General features: G+C 42.0%; 2 protein-coding genes and 1 long non-coding RNA gene across 3 annotated transcripts in view; 2 read left to right on the top strand and 1 right to left on the bottom strand.

Annotated features, from left to right (window-relative positions):
- LOC123958124 (tryptophan 5-hydroxylase 2-like) overlaps positions 1-3,356 on the top strand; it is a 28,043-nt gene extending 24,687 nt beyond the window's left edge. The window contains exon 9 of the mRNA XM_046031348.1: positions 3,342-3,356. Within this exon, the coding sequence (XP_045887304.1) occupies positions 3,342-3,356 (15 nt within the window). The remainder of the gene's footprint in view (positions 1-3,341) is intronic.
- A 3,731-nt stretch (positions 3,357-7,087) lies between these two features.
- On the bottom strand, positions 7,088-18,788 carry hspa9 (heat shock protein 9). Its single transcript, XM_046029887.1, has 16 exons — positions 18,505-18,788; positions 17,577-17,635; positions 17,179-17,266; positions 14,536-14,717; positions 13,965-14,089; positions 13,808-13,881; positions 13,088-13,194; positions 12,763-12,925; positions 12,569-12,661; positions 11,558-11,767; positions 10,850-11,077; positions 10,473-10,695; positions 10,014-10,108; positions 9,816-9,908; positions 9,487-9,627; positions 7,088-7,474 (listed from the first exon to the last, which is right to left on the bottom strand). The coding sequence occupies exons 1-16, from the start codon at positions 18,589-18,591 to the stop codon at positions 7,403-7,405; spliced, it is 2,040 nt and encodes a 679-aa protein (XP_045885843.1). The 5' UTR covers positions 18,592-18,788; the 3' UTR covers positions 7,088-7,402.
- Positions 18,789-20,211: 1,423 nt separating this feature from the next.
- Positions 20,212-21,498, top strand: LOC123957117. Its single transcript, XR_006821736.1, has 3 exons — positions 20,212-20,380; positions 20,738-20,957; positions 21,372-21,498. It is a non-coding gene; the product is annotated as an uncharacterized LOC123957117 (long non-coding RNA).
- Positions 21,499-21,827: the final 329 nt, after the last annotated feature.

The following is a 21,827-nucleotide window of genomic DNA, read 5'->3' on the forward strand; positions in this document are numbered from 1 at the left end:
TGCTCCTTCCCAAGTGGGATGGATGCCGTCTCTCCGGATCAGACCAGGTCTTCCCCAGAAAGTCTGCCAATGATCTACAAAGCCCACATCGTTTGCTGGACACCACCTCGACAACCAGCGGCGGAATGACGACATGCGGCTATACATGTCATCACTGGTCAGATTTGGCAGGGGTCCAGAGAAAACTACGGTGTCCGACATTGTTTTTGACACACCGACTCAACATTAATCTTAGTGACCTCCGATTGGCGTAACCGGGAGTCATTACCGCCGACGTGAATAACAATCTTACTGTATTTACGTTTATCCTTAGCCAGCAGTTTCAAATAAGACTCAATGTCGCCCGCTCTGGCCCCAGGGATGCACTTAACTATGGCCGCTGGCTTCGCTAAATTCACGAACAAGAAGACAGGTCCGAGGAAACAGGCAAAAAAAGGGCCTAGACACGATAACGACATAATACTCAAAACTGACCGCTGGAATTCTGGGCTGGAGACTCTACACTATCTGGCAAGGAGCTAACGCAGGAGGCCGGTATAAGTGCTGAGACTGATAAGGATGATGAGCTGCAGGTGAGTAGCTAAGGCGGGGACAACCAGGTGAAGGGTGTGAGGTGAGATTAAGCAGGAGGGGAAACTGGAACCTGAAATAACAGGAGAGTTAGTGAACTATAACGAAATAACATGACCAACAAAAATAATGTTTTAAGAGCTGGAGAGCCTCATGACAGTAAAACCATCTTATTGCAACTTGGCCACGGACAGACAACATGGAAAACGTAAGTCAACAGTGTGTAGGTCCAACTCTGTCACTGTTTCTGCACCACAGTCCATTATAAACCCCACATTAGATAAAGTGACAAGTGACAGTGACAAGGGAAACATTCATTCTCTCTGTGATTATGGACCCTCGCCAGATTATGGTGCTTTGATAGCGGCAAAAATCATAAATAAATAATACTTTGATTAGCGGTGCTAAAATAGAGCTCAGTCATGACAGCAACAGTTACAGATATGAGGGAAATCAAAAAGTGTCCGTAGGTTGATGGATGCGGATCAAACACGGGAGCATAAACACTGCAGCACATGCTTTATTGTGAGCATGTGAAAAAGTCGCTTCATGATCAATTTGTTGAGGAGAGAAAAAAGTTTCTCCTGACATGGGATCAAACACGCAATCTACTGCACTTTACCAACTGAGCTGACCAAACATCATAACATACCATTTAAATAGTGTGTCTTATATTCTCACCTAACCTCTAATGGATGCAAAAAATTGCTCTGATGCAAAACTTATTTGCTGACATATATTATTACTTCTTCTTCTTCTTCTTCTTCTTTGAACGGACGTATACAACGTAGGGATGAGTGTCTACACTGCCAGAATTCTACCGGGACCTGTGGTGTATACGTAGATAGAAATGTCTCATTCTAAGGTAATGAAAACACAACGGTTCATTAAGTAAGACCTCTATAAACCACTGAAAACATAGTTATGGATCTTACGTTGCATTTATAATGAGTACATTTATGGCATTATAATCTGAACATAAAATTTAGTAATTTTCAGCGAATTCATGAAGACATTTTCCCACCATAATGCAAATTAAGGGTAAATATGGACAGCAACGAAATGTGACAATCCGCTGCAAAGTTTCTCAGTATGTGGGCAAGGCCACGTTTAATTCTCCACAAAAAGTACAGCTGACATCAATGTCTTTTTTCAGTTTTTGTAGGTAATAGTGGGGTAAAACCTGTGAAGCATTTAAAAAGAAATGTTTTTAACTTTGTTGGTTAAAAAAACTAGCTAATTCTTCCCAACAAATCTCTCCAACATATGAGGGTCCGTATGATAAAGCACTAAAAGAGCATGTGACATGGAAATGTAAATGCAGTGTTGGGCAGTCGCAACGCTACTAGTTTCACTACATTTCTCAGTAGCTTGGTGGTAGCGTCGCTGTTTTCTGAATCAAATAGCTTTTCAGTAGCAAAGCTTTTTTATTGACCGAGTAGTGCGGTAGCGTCTCCACACGCTACATTTTCTCAAGCCTTTCTGAAGCTCGAGTCTGAAATACAACTACTAAGGATCAGTAAGTGTCGCCACCGCCACACACAGACCTGTATGTGTAGCCGGCAGAAGTTCTTCTGAATGACTGAGTGACATCACGTACCGATCCTTGGGCTGATGTCTGCAACTTTGCTGCGATGTTGCCAGAGCAAAAATCACATATAAACAATAAAAAATTATATAATTAACAAACAATAAAATGACATGATAAAAACTAAAGAAAGACTATAAAAAACAAACTCAAACCACATATTACATTGAAAATATTGTTTTACAAGCAGTAGAATTTTTCAAAGGAACAATTATTCAATTAACAAATATGATAATATTACAGTCACTTTATCCAATTAATGGTTCTCAGTTTGTTGCATGAGGAAATACATTTTGCTGCAATGATATGGCACTAAGTAGGAGAGTTTCTGTGTGTCTGATTTAGCTCTCTCGTGCACACACACTGTTTGGAGCAGGTTTTTATTCTTTCTTCTTTTGCTTCTGTGAAAGGAAGTTGGTTAAAATATAAAAAATATTCAAAGCGTCTTAGATGTAGTAAACTACTTGTGCCACATTGCTGTAGCTTAGCTTGCTACATTTCACTGGGGGGTAGCTTCTGTGTAGTGAAGCTTCATTTAATATAGACTAGTGACTAATGTAGACTAACTAGTAGCTTAGCTCACTACATTTTCCAAGTAGCTTGCCCAGCACAATGCATTATATTTTTTATCTTTTATTTAACCTTTATTTAAGCAGGTCAGTTTCACTGAGATTAAAATTCCATTTGCAAGAGACCTGGCCAAGACACAGCAAAAAGAACATGAAGGACACGTTTCAAACATGCAATTAAAATGCAATTACACATACATAAATAGACACAAGCCTCCTAGTTCACTGAATAAGGCGCTGTTGTTATTGTCGCTTATTGCATTTGAATATTTTCCACTGTAGAGCAGCTCAAATGCCATTTTCATTTCAAACTGAAATGAAAAATCAAGTTGCATTGTTTATGTTTTATTTTAGTATGTGATATAAAAATACAAATTGGATTATTGCATTTTCAACTACTGAGTTACAAATGGGCATTTGGTGAGCTCCTGTCAAAGTGGAGGATCGCCCACTGGCTTTGTGATGGCACCTCAGAAGCCCGTGTGCTGGCAGGCGCCGTCCCTCCCACAGTTATTTGTGTACAGTTTGCTTCCTGTGGCTCTGACAACCGTGTTCAGCGGGTCGTGTGGAGGGGATCTGAGGTGAAGATAAGTTCTCGTCTTGTCTGTCCTCAGAATCCATCTCCCTGACTGCTTCTCTGTGACTGCCATAAAAGTTGACACGTCATGCCAGCGGCTAGACAGTCGCATTTCATACTGCAATGCTTTTAAACTGTCTTGTCACTCAAGAGAACATACGTTTGAATTTTTGCCATTTAAAGATGGAGCATATGCTACGTTGTGAGGTAAATTACAGCTAGAGAAATAAGATTTTGCAGCAGGTAATCAGTGAGTTTACAAAGCAAAAGCTCTTTAATGAGGAATTCAGCTTACTGTTAATTAATGTGTGCTACTAAACCTCTGTGCTTTCTTTCTCATTTCCATGTTCTTTAAACCCATCAGTAATCTGTATTACTAGTACAGAGCACAGTCTGCTGTATACTGCTGCCTTTAGTATTCCAGTGAGTGTTCTGACTGACAGACTGCAGCACATCCAGCCACGGACAATGTGACATCCTTGTGGGACATTTCAATATGTAGCATACTGTGGCAAGTGTCTTGTAGCATGTTAATGTATTTGGACTGAGTGGATGGTAAAAACAGAATGATTCGTGCACTTTTGACCTTAGGAAAAAAAATCTTTGATAAAATACAGTGCCAAGAAATAGTAAGTGAACCCGTTCACAAACTACTTCTAAGAAAGTGACATGTCAGATTTTCCCATCAGTGAGGTGAAATTGTAGTTAGTGGTTAGCAGTGCCTTGTTCTGAGCAAAACACAGACACACCGATGCACGGTTAGGATTTTTAATATTGAAATTATTTAATATGCCGATTCAGAAAACAATTATTTGGGTGTTATTAGTTTACATAGAGTGGATTTGTCTATTATAGTGACTTTGATAAACCACATTTTATGGATGAATTATGCAAAAATGAAGCTAATTCCAAAAGGTTCACTTTGTTTCTCTTGGCACTGCATTCTTGTTGTAACTTCACTTTTGATTGTCTCTCAGAGCTTTTTCCAGAGGTTAGTCATCTGTGCAAAAAGCAAAAAGCACTGACTTTGAAGGGGTCAAAGGTCACTGACCAGGAGTTAGCGGACAACCAGAGAAAAATCAACGAGGCCCTTCCCATCCATCCTAACATCCTAAAGACATGGTCTCATTCCATTTCTGGTATACAATATTCACCCTCACTCTCTGTAGCATCACTCTCATTCACTGTTTCCAGTCTGTGGCCCCTCTATTTATCACCCACATCAAAGTGTGACATCACATCCTTTTTCAGGAAGTTGTATTTACAATTTGTATTTACATGTAAAAGTAAACTGTATTGGCTCCAAGTCCCCAAAAAACAACAACCTGTTCTTGCATTATAATGAAGTGTTGAACGCAGTGACTCCTAAATGTTGTACAATAACAACTACATTTATGTCTACCCTGAGTCCCCTCCCAATGAAGCGACTAGGAGCAGATCAGTTATCACAGCGTTATACACACCTTGTCAGGATTAAGACTACCCATCATTCATTGTATCCAACATCATATGACATCAATACACTGAAACATGTGAGAGGTAAGCTTATAGAAGATATTTCTTCTACAGTTGACGATGTCAATATAAGCTATTTAGAAGTGGTTTAAAAATAAATGAGGATATAGTATCTATTTTATGGGCGAATCATGTGCGCAGGTCCTATAAAATGTTTGTATGTGGATCACAGAGAACATTTAATATTTACATTAAACATGTAAATATTTAGATTCTTTTTTTGTTATTCATTGTATTCAAAGCAATTATTTTACAGCTCAGCTTACACAAGAACGATTCAATTTATGATTGATTAAATGTGTTTAAGATTAGGTAGAACCATAAATGTTTTACTTGATATGTAAATGCTCCGTATTTGTATAGCGCCCTTCTAGTCTTTGCAACCACTCAAAGCACTTTTACACTACATCGCATTCACCATTCACACACACACATAGAGCCTAAGTGCTCAAACAGAAACTAACATTCATACACCAGAGGCAATCAGGGTTCAGCGTCTTGCCCAAGGACACTTCAACATGCAGCCTGGAGGAGCCGGGGATTGAAGCACCAATCTTCCAATTAACAGGCAACCCGCTCTACAGCCACAGATATTCTTCATAGTTAATCCATCACGGCATGCAATTTTGTTTTTTTTGTTTGTTTTTTTAAACATAGGTAGCGTGAGTACTGGGGTCATCATACATTTTCAAAATAAGGAAGTCTGTAGGCGATGCCTCTGCTGGTCACTCCTAAATGGAGCTTTTGAAATGTTTGGGGGACCCTTACAGTTTCTATATTCACGCATCACACACTCTTAATTCTGAGAATATGCCTACACACGCTGAGCAGGTTTCTGCATCCTGGCTCAGATTTCCTTTGGAAACTGGGTCTGCAATTTAGGGCCCAATTATCATTTAGCTTCATTGATATGAAAATGATTTGAGATTCCACACAGAGTGCCTTGCACCTTTCCTCAGTTAAATATGTGGTGAGCACTTATGTATTTTTAGATTTTACTAGTTTTGTGGAATCGCATAAAAACAAGCCAGCCACGCTGTGCTGAGGTGCTGTGAGGCTGTACGTTAGGCACACCAGTGCTCCCATCAGCATTCTAACATGCACGCAATGAAAATGCCAACATTTAGTAATAACCACGAACACAAAGTAGAGCTGAGGCTGATGGCAAAGGCCTTAAGTTTAGACCTGTAAACTAAAGAAGTAGATTAGTGTGCCTTTTTAGTTCAACAAACATGTTAAAATACTGTACAGACTGATTCAAACCACTCTGTCACATTTCAAATTTTTATTAGAAAAGACAGCAAGTTATTGTGACCCCCCCCCCCCCCCAATATCAATACCCTGCCCGCCTGCTCCCTGGATCTCCATCAGGCAGCCAAACAGCAACGCTCACATTCCACAGAGGACTGTGTGGCAGCAACAAAACTTCCTTCTGGAGGGGAATGACATGGCTGGGCTCATACGGACTTCCACCGTCGTGTACCATTTTGTTGCATCCCAACTCATCCCCCTGTGGTCTTTCTGAAATGAAAAGTAAACTAAGGCCTCATCCTCCATTGTGCAATTTCAACATCCAGATTCACCTGACTTATATCTAGCTTAGCTGGAGTTAGCAAAACCTTCTGAAAATGTGTTTCAGAGTCAGAACGCAGCTCTGTTTAAGATGCATGCTACAAAAGGAGGATGCAAAGAACTAAGACAGATCAAAGCCTTCCATTATTTTAAATCAAGATGAGACAAATGAACTAACGTTTGACCTTATATTCTGTCCTTCCTGCCATAAGGCAGTACGAGAAGTTACCCGAGCCTTATGTCCCTTAAACAAGCCTGTTTAAAAGTCAAGAGGACACAGGACCAAATATAATTCCTGTAGAGTGCTGCAGATAAAGAATACATTTGATTTAAAGAAAAAAAAATAATCACCTCCTCACTGCTGTTCTGCATTAGTTTACAAGTCTTTAGAGTGCATTCAGGACAACCGAGTGGCAAGTTTCTGACATAAAAAGTCTGTATCCTTAAATATATCTGTACAGTAACCTCCCACCTCCAAGTTGTTTTGAGTGCACCATTAAAACAAGATAGCTATAGCTGAAGTAGAGCACTGTATAATACGTAAATGGAGTAGGGCTGTCCTCTGTACCAAAGCCTGAACAGTGTACAAGCTTTTTACTCAGTTCAACTGGCACAAACAACAAAAACTGATCAGAGCCATAAACAAGCTGAACTGCTTCAGAGGATGGAGCCAAACAACACGAAACCCGCCTGATGTCTTAGACAAACAAAGAGACATTTTACTACCTCAGGATGTAAATTAACAGCTTGGTAAAAATAAAGTACATGACATTGTTGGAGACAATTAAATTACAAACAGACAGGATATCACAGGACATGGAGGAGCGATCACGGACATCGATCTGTTCACTAGAGTATTGTACTGTCAAAACACAGTAGAATAATATGTAATGGTGAGAATGACTAAGATTCAGCTCGTCACTCAAGACTGCCACTCCCCACCCGGTCCACCCCCTGAGCCCGACGGTCCTCTGTTGTCATGGAAACCCCGTGCCACCCAAGTGCTAAGGTCTACTGCTGGCCTTCTTTCTTATCTCCTTCTGATGAGCCTGAGCTGCCGCTGCTGTCCCGCTCTGCCGCCATCTGCAGGAAGGAAGGAAGGAAGTGTTACAGCGACATGGTGAAGCTTTATTTACAGGGCTGCAATTTCCTAAGGATTGTTGTTGGAAAGAACTATGTCATTTGGTAGTGGTTCTAAAATACAGATAGTATTCAGTGGGTACATTTCCAGTGAATACAGTACAAATAACTGCTGGTATAACAGAGTCTTTTAGTCAGTGCACAGCAGCGGCCTGTACTATGAAGGGGGGGTAACTGCCTTATCCAGGTAACTTCAGGAGCAACTTCCTGATTAACCCGTACTATGAAAGGTGGATAGGTGTTAACCGAGGTCTGTTACCATGGTAATTTACGCTGCATTTCTAAACTGCTCCGAGCAGGTTTTGTTCGTGGTTATCTTGAGGTTACCCTGCACATGGACTATACACCACATCTGTACCCAGCGTTAATGATGAGAAGTAGGATATTAATACACACCACTTTATAAAATATATTTAGGTTTCATCAAATCACTGTGGTGTTTCCTTCTGAATACGCCCAATCCACAGCAAAGTCTCTAAGGTGCATGATAATATAGTGACTGTGGGCTAAACTCACAAGTAGTTCCTCACTGCTAAATCCAATTGTGAAGTCTAATATAATTTTCCACTGCATGCATAATACACGGCAGACGTGTGTGTGTGTGTGTGTGTGTGTGTGTGTGTGTGTGTGTGTGTGTGTGATAATACATGTGTGTGAGTTTCTCTCAGATGCATGAATACAATGCCAGAAAATATATTCAAGTTTTTAACCTGTAGATTTGTGATTATTAGTTTCTCATAAATCTACCACAGTAATGGTGGAAATTCTTTCCCACTCTCCCCTTGCGCCAATTTTTCAAAATGTGGTTGTACGTACATCTTAATCATATTACAGAAAGAAGAAGAGTCCAACAAATACATGAGTTAGCCTAAAATAAGAACACCGCAAAAATTATTACAAATTTATTCAATGCAAGCCTCCCTGGCTGTGTTGGCCGCCACGATATTAGATTTAGTCGTTAACTGAACAGCTCGTTCGAAATTGCTTTTATCACCTCAGGAACATCTAAAATCCGCAAAATGTTGTCAAAGAAGGATCTGGAAATGATAATTCACGCTTTCATATCGACAAGACTCGACTACTGCAACGTTGTTTTTACCTGTCTGAATAGGTCTGCTTTGAAGAAATTGCAAATTGTTCAAAATTCTGCTGCTAGACGTTTAACAGGTACCCCTCGAAGTTCTCATATTACACCAGTCTTATTGCACTGCACCTTGTCTTTACATTCATCATATCCTGACACAATCAACTTGCATTCTTCTGGAGGAAATAGCAGGTGCAGCGTTGAGAAAAAAAAAAAAAAAGGACAAAAAAATATGACTGCCTGCACAGTTGAACACGCCCCTTTTATGTGAACACGCACCAACTCCAAGTAAGTTAACACCGACATCTTATCCAGTCGTAGTACTGTTTAATTAAAGTGGAGGCGGTCAGAGATTTTCAGCCCCGAGTTAACTCTGAGTAGGTTGAACTCCCTTCGTAGTACAGGCCACAGCGGTCTACTGAACATTTGATTAAACGTCTACAGTCAAACATAACACACAGCTGAAACCATTAGTTGGTTAATCAATTGAGACTATTCAGCAACTAATTTCAAAATTTATCACATCATTAGTTATTTTTCAAAAATGCTTTTAAATGTTTTATTGTGAGGATTACTATGCTAAATGCTTGGTCAAACTAAAACAGTTTGATATCATCACTTCAGGTCTGGGGATCATCAAATAATCTGAAAGTCATTTGGAATTTAAAAATCTTAAAAAACATTTCCACCGGACATCCTCATCTTTAACTGAAGATTACACATCAAACTACGTTCAACGTGCCAGAAATAATCAGTATTTGTGACTATTCTGTATTTTAATTGATTTCCATGTTTCCCTACATCATCATCATGTTAAACTTCTCTTATTTGTTCTATTGTTTTCATACAACATCTCCTTGGTCTACATTACCTTCTTGTATGCCATTTCAAAGAGTTTGAGCGATGCCTGCTGCAGGGTGGTGGCCGCCTGTTTGATGTTCTCTCCTGTTTCGGAGTCCTTGTTGGCCAGAAGATTCCTGACCTTTGAGATCTCCTCCTTCAGCTTGGTGCACTGCGAGCAGACGAACAGGAAACATCAACGATGAGCTGTGGTTACTTCCTACACCACATCATTCCAGACAGCTAGATAAATGTTCTCTCAACATCTAATTCAACTCAAGTAAGCAAGTGCAAGTAAATCAGCAAATTTACAGCACAACCCTTATCTAAGTAAACTAAACCTAAAGATTTGTGTTTCACCTCATCAGCAGGAAGCTGGTCCTTGAACTCCTCCATCTTGGATTCTGTGTCATGGACGATGCCCTCGGCCATGTTGACGGCCTCCACGCGGTCCTGTGCGGAAACAAATCGAGGGTTAGATGGGAACAGCGCGGGTCTGAAGCACACGCAGATAAAACACATCAGTGAAGGTTAGTCCAATACTGTTCTGCTCTTTACCTTCCTCCTCCTGTCCTCCTCTGCGTACTTCTCAGCATTCTTGACCATGTTCTCGATGTCGTCTTTACTGAGACCTCCTGATGACTGGATCACAACTGAGGAGAGTGCAGAGGATGTTTAGACACTCAACACGCAGCAGCTAATTAAAACATTACAACGTGAAAGAAACAGTCAAAAGGCGGCACAGAAGACGTGGAGCAAAATCTCCAAAATGCTGCTTCAAAACAAATTTCATTAATAAACCTTTTAACTAAAGCCAAATATTCAGTGTTCAACACTTTGCTGCCAGGCTTCCTGACTGCTGTACAAGGAGCAGAACCTCTCCAGTCCTCGGTGGTTATAGCTGCATGCTTAAACATAAGCGTTCAGAATTTATTTATTCTTACTGAAGACTGAACGTGTCTGATCAGCATTCACTTTTGATGTTTGAGTCATGTGACGCTGGTTAATGTCACTCACTCTGCTGTTCCCGGCCTGTGCCCTTGTCCTTGGCAGAGACGTGGACGATGCCGTTGGCGTCGATGTCGAAGGTGACCTCAATCTGAGGAACACCGCGGGGGGCGGGGGGGATTCCCACCAGAGTGAACTGACCCAGCACCTTGTTGTCTGCTGCCATCTCTCTCTCCCCCTGACACACCTTGATCTCTACCTGAGTCTGTCCATCAGCTGCTGTGGAGAACACCTGGAGGGGAGCAGACAGAGTCACTGTAACACATGTTTTACACCTGTCAACACTTCTTAAAAACAGAGTCACTATAGAGAGACATGTAGCTCACTGTGAAGCAGTCACTCTGGGCAAAATCATTTCTCTCAGCATGCCGTGCTGGTTTAAGTACCTGGCTCTTCTTTGTGGGAATTGTGGTGTTCCTGTTGATGAGTTTGGTGAAGACTCCACCCAGGGTCTCGATACCCAGAGACAGTGGTGTCACATCCAACAGCAGCACATCGGTAACATCGCCAGCTAAAACGCCACCCTGGATGGCTGCTCCTATGGCAACGGCCTCATCGGGGTTGACAGACTTGCTGGGAGCGCGTCCGAACAGGTCCTGAACCGTTTGCTGAACCTGCAGAGACAAACACTGAGCGTTACACTTGAACTATAACAAACACAACCGATGAGGGGCTGCTGGTGGGTTTGTTTCTTTAATCATTTACACAGTCACACACCAGTGTGTTCTTGGGCTGCTCAAGCTGAACATGTTGCTTTAAAACCCTCCACAAATTGAATCCACATTCCTTGTAATACCACGTTTGGCCAGCAGATGTCACACTCATCACATAATGAGATGCGACGCTCTTCAATGGAAATAAAGATGATTTTCACTGAAAATGAATGCGTGTTGCCACTACTGTTAATCACCGCCAGAAAACCCTGTCAGTGTTTCCCTTCTGAGGGTTTGTTGGCAGAATAATGTCACCCATCTACGTGGACTCCAGGACCACAGTGGACATAAATCTTGACATTTTTATAGCTGCGTGTTATTTAAGGTCCTATTTCTCATTATGTAAACTAAACTACTCTTGTTAGGGGTCGTCTACTGTACCTTGGGCATACGGGACATGCCTCCGACCAGCAGCACCTCTCCTATGTCACCCTTGGACACCTCGGCATCTTGCATGGCCTTCTGACAGGGAGCCACGGTGCGGCGGATCAGGTCGGCCACGATGCCTTCAAACTGAGAGCGGGTCAGTTTCATGTTGAGATGTTTGGGACCAGATGCATCCATGGTCAGGTAGGGAAGGTTGATATCAGTCTGGAAGAAAGAATAATCATGTGACCACATGAGGTTTCACCACTTCAAACTGCCAAGAACATCATGTCACACTGTCACAGATGACACTGTGTCAAAGTTACATTTTGTTTGCTGTTGATTATAAAAATACAGCTGTAGGCCTCTCATCGTGAAAAGTTTAGGCACCCCTGAATATTCCCATGGTTTTGATTTATTAATAATTGGGTGGATCAGCAATTTCATTTTGAGCTATCAAATAACTGAAAGACACAATGTTTCAGTAGTGTAATCAGGTTCATTGGATGAACAGAAAATGTGCAATATGTAAAAAAAGAAAAAATATATAAATATAAGGAGAGAGAAATTTGAATCTAATGTAGCCTACTTCTAGAGTGCACTGTGCAACAGTATTATCTAGGAAAAAAGTATTGGATGGGGACCTTTTGATGAGTGTAGCGAGTGTGTGGCTGAGTGAGAGCGAGCAGCAGGTGACTGCAGCGGAGCAGAAGAAAAGGTGAGCAGTGAAGTTTAGTGAAGTGCAGGGTTAGTCAGTTAATAAAGGCTGCAGATGAAGCTCTGGTGTGCGAGTTGTTAAACTGCTGGAAAAATGAAGGGGTCATGCTGAAGATGATGTCAGGCAGTTTCACGTGGTGTCGCCCGCCTACATTATGGGCATACACTACAGCAGCTCAATGCAGCATCAGTTCAATAGAAAGAGGAGCGTCTGCGGGTGTTGGAAGTCATACCGTCAGGATTTCTAAATACCCTGCTATATGGTGGTGCTGCCCAGGACTACTGTGAGGATAAGGGTGTTCTGTGTACCTGCAGCGAAGAAGACAGCTCACACTTGGCCTTCTCAGCAGCCTCTCGGACCCTCTGAAGAGCCATGTTGTCTTTCATCAGATCCACACCAGACTGAAAAGACAAGAAAAACACAAATGAGATCCTGAAAAGCAGAGCGACCTCCAGCTGAGAGGCCCATCTAAAGATAGAGAAAGAAGACAGAAACTATTTGCCTCTCTCTTGAACTCCTTGACGATGTGTTTGAGGAGGTGCTGGTCGAAGTCCTCTCCTCCCAGGAAGGTGTCGCCGTTGGTGGACTTCACCTCAAAAACCCCCTTCTGGATCTCCAGGACGGAGATATCAAACGTACCTCCACCCAGGTCATACACAGCAATACTGCAGACAAACACAGAGGGAGTTTAAAGCAGGCAGAGCAAAAACTGAGGAAAATATCAAGCATGCACCAAATGTGGTCCATTTTCATGTTTCAGTACAAACTGGTGTACAGACTGTAGCAGTGAGGAGCAGCGGTGGTCGTGCTGGTCCTTCTTTACTCACATTTTATCTTGGGTTTTGTCCAGGCCGTAGGCCAGAGCGGCGGCTGTTGGCTCGTTGATCACACGCAGCACGTTCAGACCGGCGATCTGACCGGCATCTTTGGTAGCCTGGAAGTCACAGAAAGGCCATCCAATATTTTGTCCACAGTACAGGAAAGGTTACAGAAACGACCAAACAGCCATGATCAGAGGTGACTGCTGCTTTTTTCTAACACTTGCTAATGCAGCTCAGGGGATACAGAAAGTTTCACCCTAAGAATTCCAAGATTTAGTGCAAACACACGCAGGAAAAATCAGCTGGTTTGTAACTGCACAGGCTGATTAAAGTGAGCCAGGCCGAATGATTTTTTGAATATTATTAGCCGATATGACACAGAGCCACGTCGAATATCAGATCATTTAAACAGGGAAGGAGGACATTTTTGTTGCAATTAGTTGATGTTTTGGTTTACCCTCACATAAAAATAAATCCCATCCAACTATCTTTTCCATGCTCCTGTCACAGCTTTCATACCAGTATTAATTGCCTCCACCTTTCCCCTTTTGATGTCTGCCAGCTAACAGAGGGGCAGAGCCTGAGCAAACTGGCTCATGTATTCTGTTAAGAATAATGAATTTTTGTTTAAATGCTACTTCCCATAACGTTTAAAGAATTTCGTAAGAATAGACTGATTCAACAGGCCCATTAGACTGCAGAGAGTGGCATGGGGTGTGTGTGTACCTGTCTCTGAGAGTCATTGAAGTAGGCTGGTACGGTGACCACAGCGTTCTTCACTTTGGTTCCCAGGTAATTCTCTGCAACACAAAAACCAAATCACTTCAAAAACTGATGCTCCTGTCTGGATGACGTAAATGTTCCAGTGCAGTTCCGGTCATACCTGCAGTCTCCTTCATCTTCATCAGGACGAAGGCTCCAGCCTGGCTGGGGGAATACATTTTCCCATGAGCCTCCACCCAAGCATCACCGTTGGATGCACGTACAATCTTGTAGGGGACGTTCTTCCTGTTAATGAAAACAACGTTCACTTGTTCAGTCTTGTCTAAAATCTTTGTGTTTTTGGTTCATCACCTCAGTAGTCTGTATCCGCCACGCAAAAAATAAACTATCCCACGAAACTGATCCTGAAGAAGTTCTTTAAAACAGTGGTTCTAAAACTTTTTCCACATCAAGGACCCCTTAACTGACACAAATTTGACCATGAACCCCCATTTGATAAGATTTTGTCTCAGGGTTTTCACATTTGATAGGATCTTAGCTTTTAGATGTTGCATTTCAGAAAGTGTATGTAACCCATGACCCAAGTAGTCCACCTCAAGGACCCCTGGACTCCTATTTGAGAACCACTGCTTTAAAGTTGTTCCAGGAAGTAATAAGAATACATAGCTTTTTAAGTGAGTACATGTAATAATGCAAACGGATTTAAACCACAAGGCCAAAGATGCACTCACAGGTCTTTCTGGACTTCTGGGTCGTCAAAGCGACGTCCAATCAGTCTCTTGGTGGCGTACAGTGTGTTCTGGGGGTTGGTGACAGCCTGGCGTTTAGCGGGCATGCCCACCAGACGCTCCCCCTCTGCTGTGAAGGCGATGACTGATGGAGTCGTTCTGGCTCCCTCAGCATTCTCCAACACCTGATGCGCAAATAAAAATGATTTTCTATTAAAAACTTGTCAGTTCTACCACTGCCCTTTATCTGCATAATGACATCTTGTACAGATTTCACAGCATAATTAATATTGTTTCCATGGCTGCACCAATCCCATACTGATACCGGCCCGGTAGTGACTCAAATAATTGGATTGCATTAGTGGTGCGCCTGTAGACCTGATCACTGCTAGGAGAGCTAACATAGCATTTTATTTTACACAGTTGGAAGTAATGTTTGGGACACATGATGTTGGCATATCCATAAAAGAATGATTCCCAGTCTCTTCCTCACAGTGAGGAATATAGTTTATTCATTTTCCACTAGTACCGGACCTCACCATCAGCTGATACCCACAGCTGAGGTACTAGTATAAGTATCAGGACTGAAAAAGGTCAGTGCATCCATCCCTAATTATGTCCTAAGAATAAATAATATCACCTCTTTACAAACACATCCTTATTTCTGTAAGTAAAGTGAAAACTAGAAACACTAGACAGGAATGTGTTTTTTGTCAGAACTTCTTTGGACTGATATTCTCATTCTGCAGGAGACTCATTCAAAAGCAAATGTGTCGAGAGTTGCAATTCATTTAGGCTGAAAAGTGATATTCAGGCACAGCATGAAGGAAAACAAACTACACAGAAACCAACAGGGGCAGGGTCACTCTAGGTGCCACAAATTAAAGTAGGGACAACATGTCAGCTCAAGCAGAAAATGATTGGTTGTCCTGAACTGTGAGGAGAGAAAAAATAAAAAAAATAAAATATGTGGCAGCATATTAGCTCAGTCCGTGAGTACTTCAGAACCAGGCGGTCTCCGATTCGAGTCCAGCACAGATCATTGCCCAAGGTGCCTAATTGCTCCCCGGGCTGCACATTGGCTTCTCCTAATTAAGAAGGGTTAAATGCAGAGAACAAATTTCCCCTCTGGGATGGGATCAACCCATAGCATAAAAAAGGCACTAATTGTTGTTTGTCGACATTAAATGTCAGCGGCGGTAACTGTCAGAGCTCGCAAATCTGATCCTCACAACAGGCTCACAGTTTGGTGAACCAGCTTTTGGAAATTGTGTATCTTATTTGGAATTATGTCAGTTTCCCCTCACTGAAACTTAAAGGTGGGGTGACCGATTCAAACTAATCCAAAACACGTCTTTGTCATATTCAGTGAATGTGTCCTCACGGTCTGCTAGCTGTCTGTTCTGTGTTTGTACCCAGCCCTGGCTCTGTAAATTGGAACCAAGGGGTCCACACCCGGCCCTACACTACTCCAGCTGTTCCGGTCGTGATTTGTGTCAGTAACATTAAATGACTTGCAGACAGACATTCATTTACTTTCTGGTTCACCAAGACATGCTGTTGTTGTGATGTTAGCTATAGCAGCAGGAGAGTTGTATCACTGTCTGGAGCTGGTCTGCTGACTCTGGGACAGTCTCGTCCTCTCTGCACGTTAGCTTCACGTTAGCTTCACGTTAGCTTCACGTTAGCTTCACGTTAGCTTCACGTTAGCTTCACGTTAGCTTCACGTTAGCTTCACAGCAGCAACTGTGACAGCAGTTGCTAACCCTCAACTCAGCTAACATTAATTACATTACTTGCTGTGTTGTTGTTCGCTCTGGATCATGGCATTTGTCATGATACTTGTGCTTTAAAAAATTTATTTTAAAAAAAAAGGTCCCTCTCTGTAGGGATCCTTTCCATAGTGTTTTCAGACTCTTATATCAATTTGAGCCCGTCAGTGTCAAAACAAGCACTTTAGTGGACATACTTTGACGGGGCGCAACTGCCCGCAGGGATTACAATGTAGCCCTGTGTCACTGCTGCCAACGCAGCACGCTTGCTCAAAAGTGGAAAGATTTCAAAAAATGTTCTCCCAATAATCAAAGATTTAGGTTACATCACATAATGCAAAATTACTTTTTTGTCCGACAGCCAATGGCTAGTGAACGTGTGTGAAGAGTACCAGACAGTGTACAAACTAGACAGGCTCTATATGAAGAGTGCAATGAATTAACTTCTGTTATGAATGGCTGCGATATATAGAAAATTGAACTGAACACATGGACTGGCATTTGGCATCAGCGGCCCTGCTAACTAAGACCACCGCAGACAACCTGCTGCCAAACCTGAACGAGGCTGTGGGGGTTCGCTGGTCAAGTGTCTGTTTAAACTGTTTGTGCTACATGAATGAATGTTTCACATAACAAAATGTTCCAGTGGAATTGTTCAATTAAAACTTAAGTTGAGAAACAGACGTGTGTTTTGGATCTTATGATTTATTGATTATTAACGCATTCAACTGTCAGTTAAGGAAAACGCACAAATTAGAAACCCTCACCTTAACATGTCGAGGACAAAAAGCCCACGCTGATCAGCTGAGCTTTGAAAGCTGACCACGTACTGTACTATCTGTGACAGACGGGTGAAATGCGTGTTCATCCTCACCTTGGCCTGTTTCCCCTCCATGACTGCCACACATGAGTTGGTGGTTCCCAGGTCAATGCCAATGACTGCGCCCTTGACAGCTTCTGACCTACAACACATACACGCATCGATTACAGATCTATCATTTAAGTTTAACTACAGTGTTCTAACAGTTAACAGTTCTTGGGATATTTACTTCATAAGAAAATGTTTACTTAAATCCTCTGTGGCACTAATAATAACTGAGTACCTATGAAATAAACTATTATTCAAAGTCACGAATGTGGTTTTGACCTCGCCACATTTACCCTACTGTATTTTTTTTTAAAGGTAAATACACTCCATATTGACTCTACCACCATGTATTTTCCAACCACATTTCTTCAGGATAGCTGAAGTCATTTTGTGCTGATACTCACGCATATTCTCTCCTGGACAGAGCTCTGAGAGTGCCTGGTTGGAAGCCACTCCAGCATGCCTGTGAATACATAAAACAGTTAGACAGAAAAATATTGTCTATTAGTAGTAACCAAATACATTATGATTCATAATTCATCTCCGTTTTTGTTCTTAATGTCCATCAATGTCACAAAGAATTCTGTTTAAAAACCTTTCCCAGAGTAACTCAGGAGACAATGAAGTGTAGAAAAAACACTGTCAAACATAAGCAGGCCATACATCTTTAAATCTGAAGGTGGTAAAATGGTGAGAGCTGACAAACTGACAGAAGCTCATCAGCTCATGTGTGACAAAATAAGATACGTTAATGTGAAGAAGCAGCTAAACGAATACTCTGGACGATCGATCCGTATTAAAGTCGTGTGAGAAATGTTGCAGCATGCTGGAGGGCGGGGACACCTCACTGAAGGTCACTGATCCACTCATCCGCCTCAGTCTTGGAAACAGCATGCACACATCTCACAGCACACATACAGACCTAAATCTCCTAATAAGATACCAACACAGTCATCATTTAAAGTTTAACCAGATGCGTGACTGGAAACTTAGCTAACGTTATACGTCAAATGCAGCCTGATAGCGAGACACCTGGTAAACACTGACACTTAAATGCGAACTCGTGCACTGAGCGTGAAGCACCAAAGAATACAAAGTGGCATCGTTGTCTAGCGTGACACCGCTTAGTATTCGTGTTAAGTGTGCCAGGTAAATCGCACAGGCCGCTTCTTGGTAGCTAACTACAAATGACGTCTCGACAGTCACGATTAAATAAGCTGGCCTCAAGCTAACACTGTTAGCATGCTAAGCTAGCCGGCTGCTTGTCAAATCGTAACTATGCTCAACATTAGCGTATGTATATTTACTTAGCGGAGTATATTTGAAACTCACCTTCTTAACCAAAGAGGACACATTTCTTGTAACGTTACAGTTCATTGTCGGGAGAGTCCTTGAAACGCTTCTGGTGACACTCAACATTTTTCACAAGTCTGCTAACTAAATCTAGCGGTTAATGTCAAAACTGACGCTCCGAGCTGTCGAACAGCGAAGGATAGCTAAGATATCTGCGGGTGTCTTCAGAGACGTCCAGACTGCGTGTCCAGGGCAAAGCTAGTGCTCCGGCACAACTACTTGTCTTTGGACTGCAACAGCGTAAAAAACTGCGACGCTTGTTCTGGAATTATCCAACACATGTTGCACCATGCACCGCTGAAGGACCCCAAATTAGTGTGTTCACTTACTGCCTGAATGGATTAGAAAATATTATGGCAATGTTTAGGAAATGAATATGTGTATTTTACTATTTAAATTATATAAATAAGATGTGAATAAGTTATGAAACGTTTGCAAATAGAAACTAAACGCATTCCTGCTACATTTTGCCTTTTTGTGATCATGAACAGAATAGGGCAGACACACGTAGTGGGCATGTGAAGGTCATGATGTAACTAGAGGCACGCTGGGGTTTCAGGTGTGTTACGTCAGGGATGCTGAATGAACTTACCGGCGGCTGCTATTATGAAGTAGCCACACTTTTTTTTACAAAGCGCCTTATAGGTGCATTCAGCCGTGTGGATACAAACAAACATTGTAAGAATCATGCAAGTACCATTTTTCAAAGTGCCACATTTAGAAACTACAAGAGATAGAGAAACGGTTTTTATGGGCCAAAGTGCATTCTCATCAGATAGTTTCAGTCTGCGACAGAAGATATAAATTAGGCTAGCAATGTCAGGGAGGGCAAGTAAATAAATTTAATGTACGTCTCCATTTCCATCTAAATGCCTTTACAAAAGTTTTAAAGGAATATTTTCTGGCCTTTGCAGCAATGTGACTTCAGACTTAAGTCAGACCTCAAACACTGCAGCACTAAAACAAATTACATTAACAGTGTTATCACAGTTTTCCCCTGACTGTGTATTTCGGTTTATCACAAAGTTGGGTACGTTGCAGTAACATTTAGTTTGGAATAGTGTTTTCATCGCTTCCAATTACAACATCAGTCCCTTTATATCACGCCTGATGTTTAGGGCATAGCATTGCATTGCTTTTACTCCCTTGTTGTCTATATCAGTACCAGATGTCAGGTTGGGTAGAAGCTGCTTGTCAGGGCAGAATATTTTGTGTACAAATATCTTTTTTTAATATTTTGAAAAGATTGCCCTGACATGCTTTCTAAGCCACCTGACATCTTAGTACTGGTATTTTCACCAAACTGCCCTGCTCCCGTGCAGACAGCTCCAGCCAATGCAAAAAATAATAATGGCTTGTTTTTCGTACTTCAGTTTTATTAAATTGATATATCTGATGTAAATGTAGTTTTAACAATATATCTGAGTCTAAAATAATAGAATAAAAATGGACTTACTGTATGGGCCTGTCTGACTCTGTTTCATGCTGGCCCAGTCACAAGAGATGTGATGTTAATTCATTGCGACAAGAATTAGCCTACCAGCGGATAGAGTAGTGTGGGTCTTCGCAATATTCAGTAGCCAAGAAGGTGAAAATGTGGAGAGAGGAGAGGAGTGGACAGACACATATGCGTTTCGCCCCAATCCAGCACAAAGCCCATAGGAATTGCATAGAAACAGTCGGTATTGTAAAGAGTGGTAATGTTAAACATCAGTATGACACATAACAAAGAGGTAAGGACAGCAAAACGTCAACAGTTGAAGTTTTCCTGTGAATCAACCAACAAATTTTTTGTGAGATCTAAGGCACCGCAAGAGAAAGCAACTGAAGATTCTCCGAGCAGCCTGCGTGCTGGGTAAGAATAAAAAGTCTTGTCTGATACAGAGGTAGTTAAGGAGTGTTTGGATGGGATAGGTGAGGCTATGTTTGAGGGAAATGAGATGTCAGAGAAACTCATGCAAATACCATTATCCAACTGCACTTCAACCAGGAGAACAGGCGTAATTGCTGACATCCTGACAAAGCCCATGTGTCTTTGTCAAATGTTTCAGAAAATATTATTAAAATGATCAAATTATTAAAAGGGGAGTGCAGAATTACTGAGCCTGTCCCCACTCCATGTTCACACTAGAGGAGAGGACATTCAGGAAGCCATCATGCAGGTGCTAAATGAAAGGGGAATTGACATCAAGACTGTTGTGTCCATTGCAAGTGACGGCGCTACAGCCATGACTGAGAAGGGAGCAGTCCAGCATCTGAAAGAGCACCACCCAGACCTGCTGTCATACCGCTGCATAATACACCAGTCAGCGCTGTGTGCCAGTCTCGGAAAAGAATACTGAGATGTCGTGGAGAATATGATGAAGCTCGTGAACTACCTGAGAGCCTCCTCTGCCCTTCAGCAGCGTCTTCTGCGAGCATTCCTGACTGAGGTGACAGGAGTGTTAATCAAGGCTTTTTTATTGAAATGTGGGGATAAATAAGATGTTTTCTGCCATCCACAGGGAAACTGCAGAACTGACACTGTTAAAAATTGAGTTATGAAAATAACTCGATGTCTGTTTTAGGTTGTAACAAAGAATCCCATTTCAATCTTGCTCTATTTTGGAGAGATTACAACATAGTCTGGTATTAAATACAAAGTTGAACAAAATGCACAGGCAGGCTGCAGTGCTGTTACAATGTTCTGCCTTTGCTTTAACATCAGCTGCCTTTTCTCAGTTTTAGGGTTAGTGTAGTTACTGCGGTTTATCTTTGGACAGCAGTGTGACAATGCTAAGAATATGTGTGGAAAAGAGAGGGAGAGAGACAGTGTCTTACCTTTTTTCCTCCCTCTATCTAACCAGGTCAGTGCATGATGACTTACTCCTCCATAACAATGTGAGCGGACTGAGTAAGGCAAGGGTCCTGGAGATGTTTTGGGCTGTCAGAAAAGACCTGGAGATATAGAAGATTGATCAGAGCAGAAGAATGCCAAAGCCAGCTCCTTTGAATGGCAGCTGGAGATCATCAAGAGTGACAACTCTTCCACAGCAGGCTAACAGTAATCACAATCATGTTTCCCTCCTGGAGAGGCTTGCTGAAAATTTCAGATATCGCTTGGACAGCTTCAATAGGTAGGCAAGTGCTGCTCTGCATTGGCTCTCCATTTCTGGTGAAGAATGTTGAGGAGCTTTCAAGAGAGTCCAAGAGCACCTTCTCATGGGCAAGCGCTGCATCTCTGCAGACAGAACTCACTGACCTGCAGGAAAACGTGGCTTTGAGTCAAGTGAACTGTGACACCCTGTGACCTGTCCAGGGTG

This window comes from Micropterus dolomieu, linkage group LG19 (genome assembly GCF_021292245.1).
Source record: "Micropterus dolomieu isolate WLL.071019.BEF.003 ecotype Adirondacks linkage group LG19, ASM2129224v1, whole genome shotgun sequence".
NCBI classification, from domain to species: Eukaryota; Metazoa; Chordata; class Actinopteri; order Centrarchiformes; family Centrarchidae; genus Micropterus; species Micropterus dolomieu.